Consider the following 23,950-nt stretch of genomic DNA (forward strand, 5'->3'; position numbering starts at 1 on the left):
GTAAAAATAACTATAATGAATTTTTAGACTTTCTAGCCGAGTTGTTATTACGAGGAAAAATAGCTTGTAGGGAAATAATAGCTTTGGAAAAAATAGCTTAGAATTTATCGTGAATTTATCGCTAATTTTCTATAAATATAATCTTAAATTCTATTACGTAATCTAGTTAATTCTTAAATTAGCTGATCGTACGACATAATTTAGATTTATATTTCTCTCCTTGGCAGCACGGAGATATAAATAAAAATGAAAACGCGCGCCGGCATTCGTGATGCCATCCGCGACGAATGTTATGAAATATTTTGTACGAAGTTAATTAATTAAAGCCCCAGGGATATTGCGCTGATCTCTCACCTGTCAGACATGTATCCGGCGAACATCAAGCCGACGAATTGACCGGTATTCTGTATCGTGCCCACCAACGTGAGTTTCCATCGATTGGCGTCGCAGGTGAATCCCCACTGCATCGAGATAAGCGGCGGAAAAGGAAAGAGAAAATAAATCTCGGCCGCTAAATCTCGGCGGATATAGAAAATACGCGCGCCGCTGATTACCGCGCGAGAGCCACATTACCTCGTTGAGTATCGTACGCTCGTCCGGATCGTAAATCCAAGAATTGCAGTCGCGAGTGACGTTGGTGAACGACGCTTCCGTACATGTACTCCAACGATCGTCATCTCGCACCGCGTAACGCGTGCAACCGGAAATGGCCCCGTTTTCGGTTTTCGGGGCGGAAGCGTTGATCCACAGCGGGTCGAACGTCGCGTTCCCCGCGTGCTCGCATTCCGGCACTAAACATCTGCGTTATAAACAGTTGCTTTTTTCCTTCCTTAATTCTCTAACACTAACCACGGCTGGCCTCAAGTTTCGATACCGTGTCTCGCAAATACGTTTATGTAACACGTGCACGTGCATGGAAAGTGGCCCATTGCGCACGCTACGCGTGCGTGATAGACCACTTTCCACGCACTTGCAACATAAAATAGGGTGTGCAAGTCGTGCGTAAAGATGAAGGCGAGTGCGGTCACCGCACCCGGGAATTTTCATCTTACAGCACTTGTTGCACAAATAACTATTGAATTACGTATCTTGACTGCGTGTGCATAGGTGAAAGCTCAAACAGCAAAGGATACACATATATATGCGTACCTGTATTTAACCTCGCCCGCGGTAAATATATAAGCAAGCGTAAATCCTGCCGACAGCATCAACGGTATGCTAATAAATGCGAACATCGCCATCTGGTACGATCCAAATTTTTCCAAATCGCTCCCCGTTGATGGACCTTTCGCAGCTCCTGCGAAAAATGAACAGAGATTCGGCTGTAATGATCCACGCTTCTCGAGATTAAGAAATCATAACAAGAAAAATCATATTTCGTCATTATGTTAAATCGCATTATTTCGAAATATTAAACCAACCAAAAAGTATATCTATCTATACAAAGCATATATTGCTGAAAACAAATAAGTGAATATTCGGTTGTATAATCTGCGTGTTTCAATTAAGGGATCGTAACAGGAAAAGCCACATTATACGTCATTATGTTAAATCACATTATGTTGAAATAATTAAATCAATCGAAAATATCTATTTATCATATTAAGACTTATGAAAACGCGCCACGAAAAAGTTCCGCCAATTCGTGTCGTTCCTTATGATACGTAAAATGAGTAATTACACGACATACTTAAACATCTAGGAAATGGCAAGTTATGCAATATTGAATAATCGGATATCTAGAGTCTACGTACAATTACAACGTATATAATCTCCGACATCTCTTTAACAAGCTGGCGTCCATTGTACGTGTATATATACATGTATACTTAGTAATTTAATACTACTGCTAAGCAGTGATATACTTAAACAACGCTAACTGGAAGAATAATCCGGCTGGAAATATAAGTCCACCTTAATCGTCTCTTCAAACGGCTGACTGTGTGCATAAGACTTCGTTACAGTTTGCCTGTGTTATGCAAGATAGAACCGGGCAATATTTATCACTAATTTGTGCAAATGCCTTCGAAATTTAAACAACGAAAAATAAGATATCTTTTTCGCATGAAGTCAAAAGTCGTGAGAAAATGTTAGTTAATTCTGTATACAAATTAATACTTTATTTCGATCGTTAACTGTAAAATAAAACTTATGATGTAAAATATCTTTTCAACATTCTAATTAACATGGCTGCTTAATATACAAGTTATTAAATGATATACCGAGCACAAAAAATGAGCTTGCTTTAATTTTGTCTTAATTTTTTTTTTTTTTTTATAAGTTGGAAGATATGTATTTTTTTTTTTTTTTTTTTTTAGACATTTTTAATAATTTTACACTTCTCGCACGTGTCTTATTGCAGCGCATTTTTATTACATGAAATTTTTCTCAGTTCAAAATTATCCTTCGGATAGCAGAGATCGTCTTTGCATTTCCATTTTATGATTACGTCAACGTGCGAGTATCATTCGTACCATTTTCCAGTCCCGGCTGCAACGAGTCAGCCTCGTCCTTCCTCGAACAGCACAGCCGCATACTGTCGTCTTTTACGTCCCGTAAGCTGCAATCGTATTCAGAATTTATACCATTTGCCGGGAATCGCCGCCGCGGCGGCGGCCGATCGAAAGTTCAACTTGGCGCTTTATGTTTCAAGTTTCCTGGGAACATCGCGAATGAAAAACGATGCCAGTCGCGCGCGTCGGACTTGGGCGGGCATTACATAAAGAAACGGGATCAGTTCGCCGCGCGAAGGCGGCTACGGAAAGCTTTTCCCCATAAAAAGCGCCGGAAGAGGGAAAGAGAGAGAGAGAGGGGGAGAAGGAAAGGGAAAGGGAGAGGGGGGGAGAGAGAGAGAGAGAGAGAGAGAGAGAGAGAGAGAGAGAGAGAGAGAGAGAGAGAGAGAGAGAGAGAGAGAGAGAGAGAGAGAGAGAGAGAGAGAGAGAGAGAGAGAGAGAGAGAGAGGAACTGCCCTCGGAAACGACTTCTCCGCCGAGCAGCCGGAGCTCTATCCCGGCGGTATATAAACAACGCATGCATATAACGACGATGTTGCAGGTGCTGGGGAGTTAGCGGCCCAGCGGCAAATAACGCAAAAAGTACAGCGCATTAGAATCAGGATTATCAGAGCGTAATAATTATCGAGGAACCGAAAAAGAAAGCGTAAAGCTGTGCGCGATGAGAAGCACTATGTGTTTCACCGCGCGCGGCGATACAACACGTGAATGATAAAACACGGATCGGACAATCGCTTTGTACGGAAGTCTCGTCGGTCCGTTCTCGGCTTTTCAATTTGCGAGAGCAGCGCGCAAATCATTGTATATGTACATGTGTGTGCATGTGTGTGTGTGTGTGTGTGTTTGCAACGATTACCGTGAAGAGCGTTATCGTTAAAAAAAAGCATTTTTGCAAACATTGAACGCACAATAAATCTGTTTTACAGAGATTTCTGCCGTCAGATAATTTAAGCGTGCGTTTTAATATGCGAAAAATCCGCGGAGGAGCAACTAACGACTCACGCTTTCCCAGCGCTGTTTCCGCGAGAGGCCGTGTTTTGCCGGGAAAAATATACAAAATATCGTTTAATAAACAGGTAATTTGAAAAATGCCCGGAGAAATTCCGCAAACCCCTTCCCGAAGGCCGCGTGCTGACCTCTCGCAAGCACGCGGTTAACTTCTACGTGAAAGCACGTGGTTTATTGATTTCCCCACGGTACACCGGAAACCGGAAAAACCGCCGCGAGCTCGAAAGAGAGAGAGAGAGAGAGAGAGAGAGGGAGGCCGAAAAGAAAATCGGAACGCCGGAGCTAAATAAAGTAATCTTCCAATTGTGCCAGATCGCGGTGCTCGAAACAATTGTGTGCAGTTTATCCCATTGCGCTTCGCGAGATACTGATGCTCTCGCTGATGCTTTAGCCATGTCGAGGCGGTGAAATGCGCAAAAGGGAGTAACTGCCGGCGCGCGTATTCGGTTTTACGATATCATTCTGATGTCGCATTAAACGCACACATCGCCGCGCTGTGTCTCGCTGAAAGTCTTCGGCCGAAGTTTATCCATTTTCGCGATTTATACGCGCGCGCGACAGGCATTGTTTCCGCGAAAACGAGGTTTACGAGAAACTAGACAATGTTAATAAATTAATGGAGCGTGCCTTGATATTCCGATCATTATCCGCGCGAGGTGACTCGGGGAAAGTTTCCGTGAACCAAATGGTCCAAGTTAATCTCGGGGACGTCGAGGAGGTTTACGTTGCCTTTAGAATGCGCGTCGCACGAATGAGAGACGACAGAATGAGAAATACTAGTTCCACGATTTTTTCTCTTTTATTCCCTTTCAGCTCGCGAACGGGGGGTTCTCCCGCGTAATAATCGAGCCGTCACGTGATTTAATTCGTACGGATTCTAAATACGATATCGCGATAATGGATTCTAAATATCCGGAGATGCCGAATACTTGAATTGTAGAAATGTAGAGCAAGAGCGGTTTTATTTACACAAAGATATTATGTCTTATCAGCATAAATAATATGCATAATCATATAAGATATATATGTAGTAGGGTACAGAGGAAAAACAATCAAAATCCATTTTTTTTTTCGAAATTGATCTGATCATACGATCTTGTGGCATTTTCAAAGAACTTTCAAAAATTTCTGATTTGTCAAGAACCAGTTACAATTCATTGGAAATAAGGCTGAACGATGTACCGTACTGGGAGATAATGTCTTCAAACTTAAAATTGCGTTTTTCTCGAAATTAATCCGGATGGACATTGATCGTTTTATAATAATATTGTATAATTATAAATAATTATAAATACTAAAATTATATACATATATAACTTAAAATCATCATTAAAATCGAAAATCTAAATTTTATTAAATTGCATTACACGAGCTCCGAGCGCGGTCCAGAAGCAGTGAGAGAACGTTTTCCGCGCGTATCCTTGTCCGCGCCCGCGGGCTTTATCTACATATTCTATTACCTTAAAAAGGAGCGCTCAAGCTCGACGTCCGTCACGAGTATATACGGGCGGTACGGCCTTCTAAACGTCGTAAAACACGTCTCCGCGCGCGCGAGACACGAGTTGCATGGTGCACTTTTTTGCTCGTCCACACGGACGATCGCTGATAAGCGAATTAATGAATCGCCGCCGCCACCCCCGCTGCCGCTGTAACCATGCACCCAGACACCCGCGCACCTGCTTGCTTCTGTCTTGCAAAGACAGCAAGTACTGTCTCCTCGAAGGTAAACGCATTCCGCGATGGTGCGGCCACATGATGTTTGGGCGAGTGGGGGACGACTAAACAATCGGTGGGGGAATAACGATTTATCTTAAAAGTACGAAGAAACGAGCGCGTAGACTTCTAATGGATGTATCGCCGAACGATCCCTATACATGAAAGTCGCCGGAAAGTCGCCGGAGACCGGAGAGCACTTTCAAAGTGCGTGCGCGGATCCTAGCAGCGGGAAAACACGACCTGGCGCGCATTAATATTAATATCGTGTAAATATTATATATTGATATACGAAGACGTCGAGTCCACGTCATCTGAGAAATATCAGAAACAGTTCCACAAGCGCATAGCAATTTCATTTTATATAAATATAAAGTATCTTCTACATGGAAGAAGGTGTTCGAAGTTTCTAAATCGAAAAACGGCAGATACTCGCTCATTAATGAATACTTAAATGTTGCCGTTGCTCCAATTTACGCTGCGTGTTTTTTATTTTCGTCCAGAGTACGGTCGATAAATCATGATGCGTTTATCAATGTGTATTTTGTAAATATATACTGAAAGCAGCTGTGATTCCATCGCAAGTTTAATACACGAAGATATCGAGACTTACATCGTCAAAAACAGTTCCAAGTATAGCAATTTTATTTTATATAAAGCACCTTTCTACATGGGAGGTGTTTGAAGCTCCTAAATTTCCTAAATTAATAATCCTGTTGTTCGATATGTCAACAATTTAATTTATATTTTTATGTGACGCGCAAAATACTCTCGTATTCGATCATTCGTGCTGCAGTTAATTTCTCGACATCTTTTGACATACGCGCTGTATAATATGTACCCAATACTCGTGCACTAATTAACGTGGAATAGAGATCCATATGGAAATAGGATCAAAGTCGGGAAGGATATTTTCGTGGAAAGGGTTTCTGGGTGTTACCCATAGTATATTGAAAGGTTCTGGAGAAATATCGTACACGTAACTGGTTTCAACTAGCTGATTCCGGCTCTTACGTCGCCTCTCTCGCGTACGCAATAATGCGGTTTTGCTACATCGTGTGGAAACGAGTGTAAAAAAAAAATCAAAACTGCAATAAATATAATCAGTGATCATCCGTGACTTTTCATGAACTGTTTGCAATTATAATTCACAAATGTCTGTCGTATCTATTAACAGCATTGTTTTAACAATCGGGCGATGCTGTACAGGTGACATTTTTACGTGTTTTTTCCATCTGTTAAGTCAAGCTAAATTTATTTCTACAGAAACAATAAACAAAATAAACACGAACGGTTTATGTGTTAACGATATCTAACCTATATCTTATTTAGATAATTTATCACAATGTATATTTAATCGTGAAATCCGGTTGCGATATTTTATATGTGTGATAGATTTTTACAAAAGATTTCGCATACAAACAATAAGAGAGCCAACAGTTGTCATGATATATAATATTTTATAAGATATAACCGCAGACGTCACGCACCTTTCGCGGGAAATATATAAGACAATTTTTTTCTCAAATCACTCTTCGAATCTTTGATACGTTATCATATGTCATTACAGATGAATTTTCATTAGATTTTATTTTATTATAAATAAATAACGATATTAATATAGTTACATAGCTTAATCGAGATTAAAACTATGAGAAATTATAATAATTATCAAAATAATCTCAAATATCTCGAATTGTTTTAACTACAAGAAAGATTTGCATTCATTAAAAATCATTTTTAAATAATGATTAAATCATTCCTAAATTCGAATTAAATTTTTAACAGTATCCAAATATGAAAACAGTCTCTTAAATGGAATCAGTATCTTATCACTGAGAAGCAATGAAAAATATTGCAACAGTTATAAGCACTGCGTTTAATGAGATTTCACTGGAGAGAATCAGTTAGGTCCAGTTTCACAAGTGTCGGTTAACTTTTAATCTTAGATTAACTCACTCTTTGTCTTTTTCTAAGAGGGACGTTAGAAGGAGACGAGAGTGAGTTAATCTAAGATTAAAAGTTAACCGACACTTGTGAAACTCGGCCTTAGTGGTGGATTATTCCAATCAATGATATTAGAGTGCTGAAAACAGTGTCTATGAACAGCTATGAACGGCAAGCTTAAAAGCAAAAAGAATAATGATTCAGAACTTGATTATTATAGTTGAATACCATTTTTAATCAGAAATATTCTAAAATTTAAAAAACTTGTTATATTTTGCTATTATATGCGGTTACCAGTGAATTATCTTACTTCGACTGGCCACAATCAGTAAGATGTAAGACGGAAGAGCAAAGGAATGCGAATATTCGTATTGAAAATAAGTAAAATACTCACTAATCCTCATCTGTGTAACATCAGTTACTGTTTTAATCAGCAAAATTTTCATTCGTTTTAAGAGAGTACGTGGCTCTCATTAAATTATCCATAAAATGTAAAGATATTTTTCATTACCGCATTTATCACGCAGATAAATGATATGTGATATCAATTGTCGTAACGTTATTAATGATATTTGGAATATTAATAAAATTGAATTATGCCGAAATATATAAAATTAAGATTTAATACTATATTATACTGAAGTACATGACAAACTTTAACGGAGCCCCAATCGCGACGAGATAATTATATTGATACGTATGTTATCCTACTGTCAATTATCTAATTGATAATTTAACTTGATAAAAACTTTAATTACTTAATTGATATTTAAGATCGTAAAAATATCGTTTCTCTCATATCAGAAATTGTCATTAAATGATACGCCCGATTTGAAATTAAATTGCTATTGCCAGCGCGAAAATTGATTACAACTCGTGCCATTACATATAAGCAGTTTTTTGTGTTTATATTTTCGTGTCTCGCACATATACTTTTTTGTATTATTTTATTGGAATTATTTTATTGGCTTCTTTTCATTCCTCGTGCAAGGCTTTCTTGAGCAGTCGAAAGTCTTTTTGCTTACGACGACAAATTAGTTTCCGAATTTCGAAGTTTCCATTTACACGCCGTTTCCGAATCGAAACAGAATGAATCATATTCGATTGCTTCTTCGTGACTACTCGTGAAAGTCTTAGTATTATTTGCAGATTCCTGTTTAGGTAAATAAGATAACAAAATAGCTGCAGGTGATATTGGGTAAAAGCGATCGACTATGCAAACTTGATACGACGGTGTCGCTATCCAATGGCAAACAAGACGTTTTGCTGGGGGACTCATCTCATATTGTGCTGCACTTTGCGCAAACGCTACTACGGAAATATTGTAAGCACGCTGTGACGTGTGCTTACAAAACAAACACGCGCAAACACGTGGAAAAATTTAAAAGGGGAATTTATTATGTGAGAGACTATATTACTCTTAAGGACGATTTACGAGCAACGTTGAAAAGCCCATTTCTTCACACAATATCTTCATACCTAGTCTGCACTTTCTTCCTATTTTCTTCTCTTTAAAGCAATAGGATTAGTTTTTATCGCACAGACAAGAATTTTTGCTAATTAACTTAATTATACGTATATCAAATAGTATCACTGATTTATGATTTCGTTACCATGACTATAACACGATTATACAACAAGAATTATTCGCGAATTATGAGATGATAAAACGCGAAAGAAATTAGATTATGTAAACTGTTCATCACTTAAATTGTATTTCCATATATTTCGCTTCATATACGAAGGAACAATCGAATTCATCCGCAATTGCGAATATTCTTTTGATCTGGACGTGAAAGAGCGACTGCAATACGCATATCGGTAATAAATAAAAGTATGACGAGAACCGAATGAAATGAAGCTCCAAGTGTGACCTCAGTCCGAATCGATGTTAGTGGTTCATCATGCGAGACTTGAACTGGTTACCGAACCTTGATCGCTATAGATAATGTATCGTGCATGACAATGAACTGCGAAAGAAAACATACGTGATGGGTTTAATGAAAAGTACGAAACAAAGTACGAATACTAAAATACCACGTACACACGCTGCAGAAAGTGTTATAATAAATTATTTATCGCAATCAAACTTTGTACGCATGTCATGACGAAATCAATATCTCTTCGTCAACAAAAGTCTCGGAAGATTATCGTCACTTATCACATATATATTTTCCATTTTCTCAATATACTTTTAAAATTATTTTAAATATATATTGTTTATATATATTGTTATATATTGTTTTAATAAAGTATTTAAATAAAGTCTGAAAATTAAATAACAAATCTCTATATCATCTATTTTCTGTTATTCGTTAATTTAAGAAAAATTATTTGTTTTTAGATATTTTTAATGTAAAAGATATTGACAACGCTTCGAAATTTTTGTTAAAAATTTATAAATTTACGAAATCCCTTGTAATCTCTAAACTGCTCAAGAAATTTCATCAATAAAGCTTGACACACTAAAGTCTTGCGCGACACTCTGTATAACGCTTTGCATATACTAATACACATAAGTATTGACCTAGACATTATCTTAACGACGCGCAACTCAGTTCTGAACTTGGAATTTGGTTCGGCGTGTACTTGCTGCTCTCCGCGTTTGAATATTTAACTTGCATTTTATGCAAAACTAAAGTAACATACACCGGCGTTAATGGCTATAACTGTATGTAACGAGTTTATGAATATATTGATGAGAACGAGATTGTTAATCGCTTTGTATACACAAGGAAGCGGATTTCAAATTTATATAATTGTCGTCTCTTTATGTTACAATAATACGGCATCATCGAGCGTGCGTTAACACGGCCGGGTGTGTTTTTCGCATCCGGCAAAATTGGTCTGTTATTTTTAACTTTGTAAAATTACGCTGGGAAAATACCGACGTAATAATTGGCGCTCAACCGGTCAATTTAATGATATGTTTATTCGTTTACGTTTCGACGCACGCAGTTCGATGCCCCTCTTTGATATTTTTACGCAGCAACGCACTGTTCCGCATCTGTTCGTATCGCCGTGTAAAGTTACAATCCCGTTAAATATGTTTTAGAAATTGGCCCAAGCACTCCACGTACGCGCACGTACTTTGAAAAAGTATGCGCGGCTTTTTAAATTTAATTTAATGTATTTAAACAAAGATAAATTCACATACATCGTCAGCTTCAGTTTCTTTACACAATAACTTACGAAATTGTGTGTGGGTGGTGTGATCAAATATAGCACACAACAATTATCTACGACTGACTGATTCGAAACAAGCGATGAAAAACAACGAATTTAATTCCATTAACATAATACGCATAAACAAACAAATATCACACATTTTCAAAAGAAATTCATAACAATGGTATACGATTTGATCAGTTTTATAAATTACTGTATATTATAAATTGTTCTTGAAGTAACATTCTAAAATTGTAAAATATTAAAATATTAAAACACTGATATAATAAGCTGTTCCGCTTTTATAAATTAACACATATTTGACTACGACAATTGATATGATAATATTATTATACAAATAATAATTATGATAGAATGATATGATATGATAGAAGTATCCAGAAGAGTGCTAAACTTGTCGTCAAACGCAGGCAGTTAACTTATCGAATAAAATAATAATAAAAAAAACAAAGTTGAACAAGGCAATAATCTCTAATACAAGTAAGCCGTAATCATGCTCGTCAAATATCTAATCAATGCCGCTAGCTCCATATCTTATAAATTCTTCATTTTAATCATATTAATCACATCTAGGTCGCCACTGCTCCCAGGTAGCAAACACAAGTCATTTTGACGTCAAATACTAGTCATATACGAATAACGTCAAATGACCAAAAAGCGACTATGTCTTTAAAAATGACATTATACTGACGTTATTCCATAACGTCATTATAACGTCTATTTTTAGTCATTTTTGGTTTATGACATCGGCGACTAATAATGGACGTTTATAAGACGTCATTTTAAAGACGTCTTTATAAAGTCGTCCAAATAAGGACTTTTTGTAATATAACTATTTTTACTTCTTAATATTGTATAATAAAGTAATAATAAAATAAAAAACACAAAATTAACTGCAATATGTTTGTTTCGCAACTTTATGATTGAAGTGGCGAATTTATGGTATAAGTGGATGTAGTTGCGTGTGATTATAGTTTTATGATAACTATTTCATGCAGTGTTATAGCTATCAAGAAGATTATCATTACAAGATTTTTGAACACTTTAAAGATGTATCTGTTATAGACAAGTACAGTTAATAAGGAAGCATCAGGGTGAGAAGATCGTCACTGTCCACTGGATCATCGAAGTCAAGCGACTCGGGCGCGGTACTGTACTAGGTAGGATGGGGACCGCCTTGAGAGCGGATACGCGCACATGGCTTGTAACGAAACAGTTAAAAAAAACTTTTTTTTTTTAGATAAAGAAAAAGAACTTTTTTTTATAAACGTTTATCAAGTAAACATTTTTTAAAATTTGAATTTCATAAAAAACATTTCTAGAAACCGGTATGTCGTAATGGACCTATTTTTGCCGTCAATAAGACGTCAGAAAATGACGTCAAAATAATGTATCCGCGATGACGTCAATTGTCTGTGACATTAGACCGTCATTTTAACGTCATTATGCCGCCAGTTAGTGACGTCAGGAATGGTCAGTAAAAGGACCAAAATTTGACGTCAATGCTACTCATGCTCCTACTATATGTATCGTTTAACTAAAACAATATTAATTTAACTATAAACCAGTGGAGTTAAAATAATACTGTTTTATGTTAAAATGATAAATTTCGACACACACGGTAGTTAAAAATAACAAAATGTTATTTAACTCAAGGTATTGTTTTAAATTTTACCTTAAATATTTAACAAATCATCTTTTGCCGGCAAAGTCCAACGAGCGACTGGATGAAATACTTTTAATGAAAGTTTCACAGAGGCACGAAGGATCGAGCGATATCTCACGGAAAATACTCACCTTCCAAAGCCCATGGTGGCACCGTATCGCGACATATGAACCGCCCGATCGCAATCTCTCACTTACTCGCGTGCTAAAATCGCGGGAGCTCGCGAGAAAAAAAGCGCTGGCGCGCGAAAGAAAAAGAAAAGAGGAGACGACCGTCTCGTCGCGAAGCTGCGACTGTTCCGCAACCGCGTGTCGCGAGCGTGCAAATACTTGGAAACTTCTCGCTGGCCCGTGCTTAATCACACATGATAAAAAAGGCTGGTGCCATAGGGATGAGCTGAAGTAGGAGGCGGCGGCGGATGAGATGTGGGCGGATATGGACGACGACGACGACGACGACGACAATGATGACGAAAGTTGAGGCGCTAACGCCGTCTTCGGCAGCGGAATATGTTTTTCCCGCCGTCTCCCTTATCTACCTCATTATCTGAAAGTGGGGTCAACAAACTGCGTACGCGGGATGTGCAGACGGCACGGCTGCATCAGACTTTTAATCGCGGTCAGACATACCGCTTCGCGCACTCTCAGGAGGGTACGCACGCCGCAGCACCTCTCGTAACGCATCGCGTCGCGTTAACTATTAAACGATTGCAGACGAATTTGAGACTCGCTGTTCACGCGGCACTTCCACGCCATTCGCCGCCCACGTGACAAATTATCGGAAAATAACACGAACTTCACTTGACGACCGTTTGACAAAGATCTGTGAGTCACACAGCACGTTGTTCTCCTCGTCTCGAAACTCCGACGCGAATCGAACAAAGCTTCGGCCACGTGACTCACGACGGAACGTTTGCGCAATTACATCTGTCGTGATTCAATTGATCTTCGAGTGTGTTATCAAAGTGCTTGACACAAAAAATCGCGTGTTTTTATTGATTAAAAGCTAAAATCGAAACAGAATTTTAGATTTTACAACCCTGATGAGCCGAGCGCACGTTATTGCGAAATACAAATATTATTTGCAATTCATTAACTCGCTACGGTTGTTTTCAGCGAGAACCCAATTTCGCGAAGCAAATCATAGATGCGTAAAAATAATGATCTTTTTTTTGCGACCGAAATTAAACGGTTACATTTTTCATTTGCATTTATACGACATGACGTCCGCCATCCGCGTCCCTACGTCCCTACGTCCCTACGTCTTGAATTTTAACGTAACGCCTATATCTATTTTGATTAACGATAAGATACAAAAATTTATTATGTGAAATATAATTTGTAATCAAATTTTTATTTAATATATAAATCGTTATTCTACATTTTTGCCAGAAATATATATATTTTTATCATTATGTGTGAGCGTTACATTGTGCGTTACACACACATTGTTCCTCGCTATTTCAAATATAGGTGATAAAACGAAAGTGATATTATCGATAAATTAGTATTGTGTATTCTTCAGTAATTAATAATTAATATTATACGTTTATTCATATCGCAAATTTTTTTTCTGCGTATTTACCCACGACATTACGACTTATTCGCGTTCAAATAGTTTAACCCCAATTCACTCAACCAATTAAGTTAATTCGCCCATCATATAGTATTAATGTATCTACAGTTAAATAGAATATAAATTTAATACGAAAGTATGTACGCGAAATTCTTAAGGACCAACGTGTAGTTTTTTCTTATTATATACCTTCTTTCTCTTTTTCCTATAATTTGTTAAATGTTACTTACAAACACTTATCATTATCTTATCATTATCTCAAGACACAAGACGCCGAGTTACGGAAAATCTAGATTATCGTAGGAAAACAACATTAATATCGCGTATTAAGAGATCATAGTTATTCGAAGTGATAATTCTCCTTGATTGATATGTTTCAATAATCATTCTAATATTGCAACAAAATAATTACAGCAACGTACTTTTATAAAACTGAATTTTCTTACAATAATCATAAACTATGACTATTGACTAAAAAAATGCTCGAAAATAGTTTAAAAAGGAGATAGGATATTTAAAATTATAATCACATTATATAATTTCTTCGCAAAGGTATATAAAGTTACAGAACTACATTTCGTCTTGTCATGCACGTTTTATAAAATAGTATCTACTACATTTTTTGTAAATGCTAAAAAAAATGTAATTTGAATCATAAAAACCATTGTTCTATAAATAAAATTGCAAGTATACATTTTTAAAATATATCTGAATTTAATATTAAAAAGAAAACTAATATACCTAATTTTTCCTGAAATAGTTCCTTGGAATTTATAATTATAAAACATAAGAATATTAAAATTATAATTTATTGTAATAATAAAATTATAATAAAAATATTGTAACAATATTAAATTAACAATATCAAATTTCAAGATCTGCGTGCACTTCAGGTCTCGTAAATTCTCGTTAAATTCCAAATCTCATTCAATTCTAATTAAACACATCTGAAAATAATATCTCGTTAACACATCACTATAAGCTTTCATTTTTAACGAAAGCTGTTCGTTCATTTTGTAGACCAATCGATCACATATATTTGTAATTTAATCGTCATTACAGTTTCTTTCTCGCGGCACATCTAAATCTTAGGGGTATTCTATATATATGTGTGTGTGTGTGTGTGTGTTCGTTTCACATTTTTTAATTCTATTTAAATACGTATCTGAAAATAATCTCTCGGTAAAAGATTACAAAGCTTCCATATTTTTAACGAAATCGCGACTCATCTATTTTGTATTCAAATCGATCGCGTACTTCGTCATAATTTCTCGCTCCACAACCATCTAGACGGTATTCTGTGCGCGCGTCAAATCTCTTAACTCTTAATTCTATAGTTAAATAATCTCTCGGTAACAGGTTACAAGCTTTTATTTTCAACGAAAGCTGGTTCATCCGTTTTGCATTCAAATTGATCACGTATACTTCTGATTTAATCATCGTCACGGTTTACTCCCTCGCGGCAAGCATCTAAATAATATTCTATGCGTACGTTTTCAATCTTGTAATCCTAATTAAACGCGTATATCCGAAAATAATCTCTCGTTTAACAGATCACGAGCTTTCACTTTCAACGAAAGCTATTCCCGTCCATTTCGTATTAGGAAAATCACGCCGTATTTCGGATTCAATCGTCTTCACGGTTTCTCGCTCACGGCAAACGTCTAAATAATATTGTACGTTTTAAATCTTGTAATCCTAATTGAACACGTATCCGAAAATAAACAAAGACGAGCTTTTATTTTTAATGAAGGCTGTTCGTCCATTTTCAAGTATTCAAGTCAATTAATTACGTTAGGTATGTACTTCGGATTTAATCATCATCACGGTTTCTCCCTCGCGGCAAACATCTAAATAGTATGTATATATGCTATATACGTTTTAAAAATCTTGTAATTCTAATTAAATAAGCAATCTCTCGTTAACATATCACGAGCTTTCATCTTTAACGACGAGCTGCTCGTTTATTTTGTATTCGACCACGTGCTTTCGATTAATAGTCAAAACTCGGACATTTCTCACTTGTGACGTCATAATTCATTTGAATGCACGTTCTTTTTGCATATGCCGGCAAGTGAGATTCAACCGAGTTTTTATCCACAATCGAGGCCGTGCGTGCTTTAATGAATCTAAATAGACTCACACTATTGTTAGTCTATTGCTTCGTCACCAAAATGGGCAGTTAAGTACGTACGTAAAATGACATATATCTCACCTGGAGTAGAAAATGCTCACATAACTGAGTGACCCAGATAACTTGAGTGTAAATGAAAATTGAAAAGCAACCAATAGCCATTGTCTCCCTTTCAAGACGACCCCTTGCGCCGGAATTACAAATTATTCTTCCCTCTCCACGCCCCCGACGACACGTCGTGTGGACGGAAAAAAAGGAGGGGAAAAAAAAGAAGAAATATTCTCCCCGACTCCCCGTGCGTCCCCGATCCCCGTGATTTCGCGCTGAGTGCGCTGACTCGCTATACGTCGCTACGGGAAAGCGACGAGCAGCGACGAGGGTAAATAAACATATAAGTACGCGTAGGTATACGAAGATATTCGTCAGTCGTCGTTGATTGCCGCGAGTGCCGCGCGCTATCCTGGCATCGATATTCGCGTCTTGTCGCCGCGAGCGATTTTTACAATGCGTACGGATACACACGTACATATTGCGTAACTTGCGAAAGTTGCCGTTGCCCGGGGACACATTTGCTACGCGTACGCGTGATTATGGGCAAAGTAATAACGCGAAGATCCACCGACGACGAGGAGACGGCGAAACTGCGGCGGAAACGACGGAAGAAGGACCTCGACCGAATACACTCCAAGATCCTGCAGGCCAGACGGAAGCTGGTAGGTCGGCGTCCTCGACTCCTCCCCTCGATCCCGTCCCAAGGAACCGTCGAGAAAACCTTCGGGAACGGGAGCGGCCTCGACGCGACCGAGTCTCAAGGACGAGCGCGAGGACACTTGGACGCGACGCGACGCGACGCGACACTTTTACAGACACGATTTATTATTGCACCACGACGCTTTCTGACTCGCAAACCGATTAGATTTTGCGCGAAAAAAGCGACCGCGATTATCGGTAATCGCCACCACCGCCGCCGCCGGTTTCGAAAAGCGCCGCGCTGGCATGGAGACGCGGTGGCTTCCGCGAATGTTAGGTTAGTGTCAACGTCAGGTGTTTACTGGGCCAGACTGGGCTACCAGCTGTGCCAGCAGTATCGGCCCTCGCGAGCGACGATCTCTCGGTTTGCGCGGCTCGATCGAGTTCATTAACGCGCGTTACACCGTCGGGGAAGTTTATATCTAAGACCGTGGCCGAATAATCTTGTCGAACTCTCGTGATCTGCGAAACTATATCTTCCGGGGAGAGAAAAGCGTGTGAAGATTAGCGGAGCTCTTACGTAAAGCTTTTAGATAAGTTACTGTGTGGACGATGAAATGTAGTTTGCACGCGAGCTATTTTTAACAAGACGTTATTTTCGAGCGACTGAGATATGTTAGAATTTATTACAGGATAATGTTGTAAAGGGTAACAAGGATGAGCAGAAGAGGCAAGGCCGAGCAAAAATCTGCAACAGACTTCTGCCAGAACCTGTAAGCAACTTTGTCTAATAATCCTTTGGTGTGTTACAATGTTGTTTCCATTATTTATTTATTACGTCTGAACACCTTACACGATTGTTTCAGGCTGCTGGTATATACAGAAATGGCGCAAAGGGTAAAGACATCCAGAGAGGTACTCGCATTGAAACGTTATTTATTGTAATGATGAGATAATGAAGTAGCACCAGTGCGTATTAATCTGTTGTAATGTCTCTTGCAGCAGAGACGGTGGAAAATACATTCCATAAAGCCCGGCTAAAGGCAGACGCATTGAAACTTTTTAACGGTGACACTCATGGATCCAAGTAAGCGCATTACCACCTATTTAAACTTGATATAGCGTATCGCAAGTGTGTACAATTTGACAATTTTGATATATTTTGTTTTGTAGACGTATAGTAGAAATTCCAACGCGCGATAAAACTACTGAACAGTCGCCGAATAAAGATTGTACGGAGAATAGCTTGGAATGGACAATGCGTACTTTGGAGCAAAGCCCTGTTTTGATGAGAAAAAAACCAAGGTATGTTCTTTGTTTTATATCTTCTATATCAAGAATGTAATGTGCTCTATGCGAGACTTTTATATAAATATAGAGATGTTTTATATAAAGGTTGCACGTATATTAATGTTGCAGTCAAAATCAGAAACTATGTCTTATCAAAAAGAAAGGTGAAGAAAACATTTTTGAAAACGCAGACTATAACGGAATGAAACAAAATGTCAACGACGAATCGAAACATGGTCAAAAGGAAGACATATGTAAACGAAGACTGTTCCAAAATGATAGAGAGCAATTCGAAACTGCTACTCCAACTATACGGTAAGTAACACAAGTTTTTTATTAAGTCTGATAAAAAAAAACAGTGTATTATAATAAAATATTTATTTCAGAATATTTGATAATATTGATCTTGCAAAAGAAAATGAATCTAATGAAAATGAAGCAGAGCCGACGTGTTCAAAGAATAGCAAGGATTTATTCCCATTAAGTCGCTATAACTATAAGGAATTCTGGAAAATAACCGATCCCAAATATTTTGAAAAGGACGTTCTACCAAATTATCACTTAGGTATATTATATATAGACTAATTATTTATCTTGTTGAGTGATTTATTAATTGTTAACCATTATTTATAATGGGTTTCAGATCCTAATGAAAAAGCAATTAAGAACTTGAGACATACCTATGCTGATTCTTTTCGTCAACAACTTTTGCGCAAAAAGAATAGACAAGAATTGGAAAATGTGGAACCTACATACTCCGTGGAATATCAAGCTTGTACATCCTCGAACATTTCACAATTTTCACCTGTTGAATTCGAAGTTCCTAAGTGTAGCAAAAATCAAACTACTGCAGTTCGTCTTCGAGAAGGTTCGTCTTCTCAGAAAAATTCCAATTTAACGCAAAACACCGAACTTGAAAAAAGTGATGGCACAAGGCGTTATAATTCTACATCTTGCTCATCACGACATACTTTTGTAACATACGACGCAAATGGCCCTGTTAGGGAAAATTGCGAGAATAACAATACTCAACGTAAAAGTAAACGACATGATATAGTTAATTTTTCGATTAACATTCCCGGTTATTCACAATGCGTTGATAACTTGAAAGCACCCTCGATATTTTTAAGTGATGCCGTAACAACAAAGAGACTTTCTTCTAAAGATTTCCGTGAAAAATTGCCGATTGCCATTTGTGACAATTCTGCACCAAAGAATGTGTCTCAAAAATGTAACGACAGAACAGCAAATATGTGTAATGTGAAGAATGTTAAACGAGTACCTACCATTCTTCGCCGATATAGCAACATTACCAATAATAAGCTCGATTATTCCGTACAGATAACTGGCGATGATGTGGAAGGCTTACATAAGAAATGTGAGACTAACTTATTTAATAGAAATCCAAGCAACAGTATTGAAAATGAATCATATGAAATTACATCTCCAAGTGTGTTGAAAAATCTTACATCTAGTACAACAAACGCGATATTTGATCAAACAAAAATACTGGAGCCTCAAATTGGATCGATGAAAATAAAGGACTCGCAAGAGTCTCAAGTTGAACAGTTTGATATAAATATGTATCCCAAGGAGCATAACGAAAGAAACGGATCTTACCGACACGATGGCTCTTTCTATCCGCGAACATTGGAAACTTCACGTAATACAAATGTATATTCCGAAAAGTTGCCTCAACAAGAACGAATCTCACCAGATATAAGGAAACATTGTTTTCATTCAAATAATTATCGTCCGACTAACTATCTTCAAGGCGCAAGTTCTTCTAATTCCAATATAGAGTCAACAAAAGAGTTCCCTCAACGGACCAAGTTACATGTGTATGAAAGCAACAAGCAACCGCTTTTCAGAGAAAATACACGTAATCAGACTCGAAATATCCTTTTCAATAATGTAACGATACCGACGCCAATATTAAACTTGTCCCAAGATATTCAAACCGAAAAAAGATCTACGTGTCGAAATATGTTTGATAAAACAGACATAGAGCGCGCCAAGAATCAAGTTAATCAAAATGCGTGTCATTGCAACGAACAGTATGTTTATTTCGATTCTGCCAATTGTCCACGTAAGGAACAAGCGCATTATTTTAAAGAAACTACTCAACCTGAAAGTTTATGCGATACCAGAGGCTATAATAATAACATAGATAATTACGTTAATTTATCTAGCATTATGCGAAACGTACCGTTGGTATCACTGAAGCAAAATAATAATCTACACGCTGTTCCGAAAGCGATCGACAATCAGCATCGCGCAATGTTACTGCAAAATGTCACTCAACCTGTAAAATATTTAGCTGTGAAAAGCGGTTCGGAGATGCAAAGAATACCCGTGTATATAAATGACAGAAATGTTAAGGTTGCGGAAAATATTCCGTTAAAGGTAATAGCTGTAATGGATCCGAGTGCTCAAACAAAAGCGTTTCCGCAAGAAATTGCAACGCAAGTAATACCGTTGCAAACGGATAGTTTGCAGTTTAGAGATTTTGCAACACGTGATATAAGCGATCATCAATCTTTCGTAAAGCGTTTCGATTCTGTAAATGCGATACTGTTTAATCCGGATTCACAGTCCAATATCTGGTACGCTTCGAATTTGTAATGGATACACGATTACGGGTACATCACGTTACACACATATAGTTGATCGTAGCACATCGATCATATTTCTTGCGGGAATTATTATAGTTGCGAGAAATGCGCGTGCTTTTCCTTTCCAAACGTACAAAAAATTGTTATTGAGATAAAAATTATAAGTCTGCCTAGAAAAAGACAGTTATGTTTACTTATTCTATAATCTATATTTTTGTGGAAAGAGATCTCTAGGAACCTCTCAGAAGGTAATATATTTTCACAAATGCCTTGCGATATACTTGTTGGTATAATTGATACACACTCGCGCACACCCGATATAATATATGCGTGTTTTTTCCTTATTTATCTTTCTACAAGTGTGAACGACAACACACTTCTAGCAGCAGGTATTTCCTTAACGAATAGTAATGAATATTTGATTTGGTATGGAAAATGAAAGTACAAAACTGCCCGTGATAGTTGGAACATATATGTATATTATTATGTTACCATTAAGTCATAATTCTTGGACATCAAATGTTTAACATAGGAGAAATTCATTTTTCGTCAATCTCACAGCAATATCGATACATATATTAGTGAATTTTCTGAATAAGTGTGATAAAGGTTTGTAAATAAATGTCGCAGAACGCAAAGTGTATACGGCAGCAAGATGGCTTGCTAATAAATCACTAATATTTCCTAACTCGTTAGTTTCGGAGCGGGTTTGGTGAAGCGCAATTAATCTTCACAGGGATTCCTTCTTCCGCTGAAAGCACTCGCTTTTGCTTTTTCTTTTTTTTTTTTTTTTTATTCGGACATTCTTTTCCATTAAATTCGAAATAAATATTTAGAGATATCGATATGACAACATAGAGCGTGCACAAGGCGAGAAGGAGACGTCTCTTCGTGACGGTACGCGATATCAGGAGACCGGATCGACGTTGATTATTACATTATTATTACGATTCGCTTTAACGCGTCAACGTCGTGCGGAGCGGTTTGATTAAACGCGAGTACAGTTTTTTTTTTTTAACAATCTCTTAGGAAGTACTCTAGGAGGAAGTCTCTAGGTACACGTGCCCGTTCCTTGCCAAAACGATACGTTCCGTGTCGGTCCTACCGGTTCGGCGCGCGACGGCGAAGCCGCGCGTTTTTACTCTGGGAATGAAGTAAATAGTTCTCAGTCTTCAGAATTATTTTATTGTACCAAAATAAAGTCGTTAAAGAGTTAATTACGATCTCGCGGAAATCGCTCAATATGAAATCGTAATACATCATCTGTGTGTTGGTATATTAGCTGGTAAGATGCTTATAGAATTGAAATTATCCAAGTCGGGTACTTTCGTGCGCCATACACAGCGGCGTTAAAATGCCATAACTCTCTTACGAACTTTATTTATAACATCCTAAAAGTTCGGACACCTTAATTTGTACTTTATATGAGGATACTTGGTTACGATAGACCTTGCTAACCGATTTTTAATGTAGTTAGAACCATGCCGTGTCCTCTCGGAGATTAAGTCGAGCGGCCGTATTCTCTTCTGGGAAAGAGAAAAGGAGAGAAAGAAAGGGGTAGAGAGAGAGAGGTTAGAGAAAGGGGGAAAGGAGATAGAGCGAGAGATAGAGAGAATGAAAGTTAAAGGTAGAAAAAGAGAGAGAGAGAGAGAGAGAGACGGTTCATCTTAACGTTCCCCTGAGTTTGATTTCAATATGAACGTCTCTATGCGCCAAACATAGAGAGAAAACAGTTTCCGGAAAATAGATTAATGTAGGAGAAAAAGATATCGATGAATATATAAAGAAGTAGACGTATCAGACTTGTGGTTTTATGTACAGCTTGGAGATTCATCGTCAACAAAGAAGGAATTAGCGTCCTCTCGCCCATCGTAGTATGGCGTCCGCTAATACGTCCAGATGCGCCTTCGTCTGAAACATATCGGAATGCGATTACATTATCTGTCGAAACACTTAAGTATTACGCACGGAAGAGGGAAATGAGAACTTCGTAATTCTCGCTTCGCGTCCCTTTCCGTACGCGATACTCGTACAGCGATTTTGGTTATTAATTAGAGATATGATCTTCACGTACGATTTGTCTTTACTTGGCACGCTAAATTCGAATATCAGTGCCCGATCAATAATTTTTAATATGCTCTAACAAATTATGCAAGATAATCTTTTTATTAATTTTGAGCATTGATTTTATAAAAGTAAACGAGATATGTATATATATATATTTTTTTTATCTGGAGCGATCTTATCAATAGTTCTGTTTATATAGAGATCTCCATCGTTTTTCTCCTACCGCGCTGATAGCATCCTTTTGACGCGGGAACACTGAAAGGCAAATTGGGTAACGCGAATTTATCGCAGGTTATTTTCCACATGTGCAAGCAGATGGGCAGGTGGTGTGTGAATTATCAAAAAGATTGTGTTCCCGTATTTTGCTCCGAATCTCTTCCGGAAAATGCTGCCGGGCGAATCAGAAAACCGAGCTTTTGATATTACACCCACGGTTAGCGCAAACACGCGTACGCCTCCATTTTCTTTTGAACTTTATATTATGACGAAAGTCACTTTAAAAGTTCAACGGAGTTTTACATAGAATATAAAATATACATATAGCCACGACGTGTATCTTTTAGCCTCAACCAACTGATGAAAATTTAAATGAAACTCTTGCGCGCTACAAAGACTCCCTTCTAAATTTATTTGGACATCGTCGACGGGAAGGAATGTACGACATTATTTCAAAGTTTAAGGCAAAATAAGTATCGCTCCGTATTTCGATTGGTTTTTCTTTCGTCGAATGGATCAAGTTCATCATCATTTCGTGTTAACGAAACAATACCGGCTGTGTAGGGATACATGCAGGATTCAAAAGAGATATATACATATATATATATATATATATATATATATATATATATATATATATATATATAAAGTAGGGGTAAAAAGTTTCACACATAATTTTACTCACAGTTTTGTAAAACATGCAGGCTTGCCTGTCCTCGTCCTCGCCTGTGGGACAGTCTATAAATCCGTCGCACAGGACATGATCGTCGATGCAATGATATCTACCCATTCTATCTGCGGTCGGGCAAGCGAATCTTTCCATTCCGTCTTCGGAGACTGGACATTCTGTAAATAGGATCGCAAAAATCCTTCTTCAATCCGTTGGTATGAAGCTGACATTATGTCTGGGTCTAGATAGAACGTACAGGTATTATATATAAACGTTAACGTTATAACGTTTTACCCGATATCTCGGCCAAATTGGAACAAATCGCACACGAGAGAGGTATCGCGGAAAAATGCAGTAGACGCTAGTATCGTCTTTCTAACGTAAACGTTCGAGTTTCTATATGAAATTTATATTATTTCGATTATTGTTTTCGTTACTTTCGTCAATGTCTGTTTTTTCCTTATATTATATGACTGCGAGCGGTATTTCTATATTTTTGCCTCCCTCACGCGCGCGGTTTATCAAAATAAACGGTTCTTCCATTATTTAAAACGACAATTAATCGGATTAGTCGTCGGGCAATTGCCGTATCGAATTTTCCCATTCTACAATCGTGACAATTAATGTAAATTTAATCGTCGTTAATCGGCAGCTGTG

The 23,950-nt window shown here is 37.6% G+C and overlaps 3 protein-coding genes across 12 annotated transcripts in view; 1 reads left to right on the plus strand and 2 right to left on the minus strand.

Moving 5' to 3' along the window:
• The window catches only part of LOC143907025 (organic cation/carnitine transporter 2), a 128,445-nt gene extending 115,412 nt beyond the window's left edge, over positions 1-13,033 (minus strand). For 2 of the 7 annotated variants that reach the window (XR_013259705.1, XM_077423503.1), the window contains exons 1-5: positions 12,168-13,033; positions 2,475-2,560; positions 1,150-1,297; positions 574-799; positions 355-461 (exon numbers count right to left, since the gene is read on the minus strand). Coding sequence is in view for 6 of the 7 variants with exons in the window: in XM_077423503.1 (XP_077279629.1) it covers positions 355-461; positions 574-799; positions 1,150-1,297; positions 2,475-2,560; positions 12,168-12,202 (602 nt within the window). In the remaining variant the exon portion in view is untranslated. Of the gene's footprint in view, positions 1-354; positions 462-573; positions 800-1,149; positions 1,298-2,474; positions 2,561-4,981; positions 5,238-12,045; positions 12,065-12,167 lie in introns of those variants that run through there. The other 5 variants (XM_077423504.1, XM_077423505.1, XM_077423499.1 and 2 more) reach the window with 4 other exon arrangements.
• A 3,291-nt stretch (positions 13,034-16,324) lies between these two features.
• Positions 16,325-21,028, plus strand: LOC143907022 (uncharacterized). Its single transcript, XM_077423492.1, has 8 exons — positions 16,325-16,458; positions 17,128-17,208; positions 17,302-17,350; positions 17,438-17,522; positions 17,609-17,740; positions 17,855-18,040; positions 18,112-18,290; positions 18,369-21,028. Exons 1-8 carry the CDS (start codon positions 16,336-16,338, stop codon positions 20,348-20,350), a joined length of 2,817 nt encoding a protein of 938 aa, XP_077279618.1. The 5' UTR covers positions 16,325-16,335; the 3' UTR covers positions 20,351-21,028.
• The window catches only part of Jeb (low-density lipoprotein receptor domain-containing jelly belly protein), a 15,559-nt gene continuing 12,408 nt past the window's right edge, over positions 20,800-23,950 (minus strand). For all 4 annotated transcript variants that reach the window (XM_077423511.1, XM_077423514.1, XM_077423513.1 and 1 more), the window contains 2 exons: positions 23,309-23,469; positions 20,800-22,251 (listed from right to left, as the gene is read on the minus strand). In XM_077423511.1, coding sequence (XP_077279637.1) covers positions 22,192-22,251; positions 23,309-23,469 — 221 coding nt within the window. In that variant the 3' untranslated portion in view covers positions 20,800-22,191. The remainder of the gene's footprint in view (positions 22,252-23,308; positions 23,470-23,950) is intronic.

This window comes from Temnothorax americanus, unplaced genomic scaffold, assembly GCF_048541705.1.
Source record: "Temnothorax americanus isolate GAGA-0224 unplaced genomic scaffold, ASM4854170v1 Scaffold8, whole genome shotgun sequence".
Taxonomy (NCBI): Eukaryota; Metazoa; Arthropoda; class Insecta; order Hymenoptera; family Formicidae; genus Temnothorax; species Temnothorax americanus.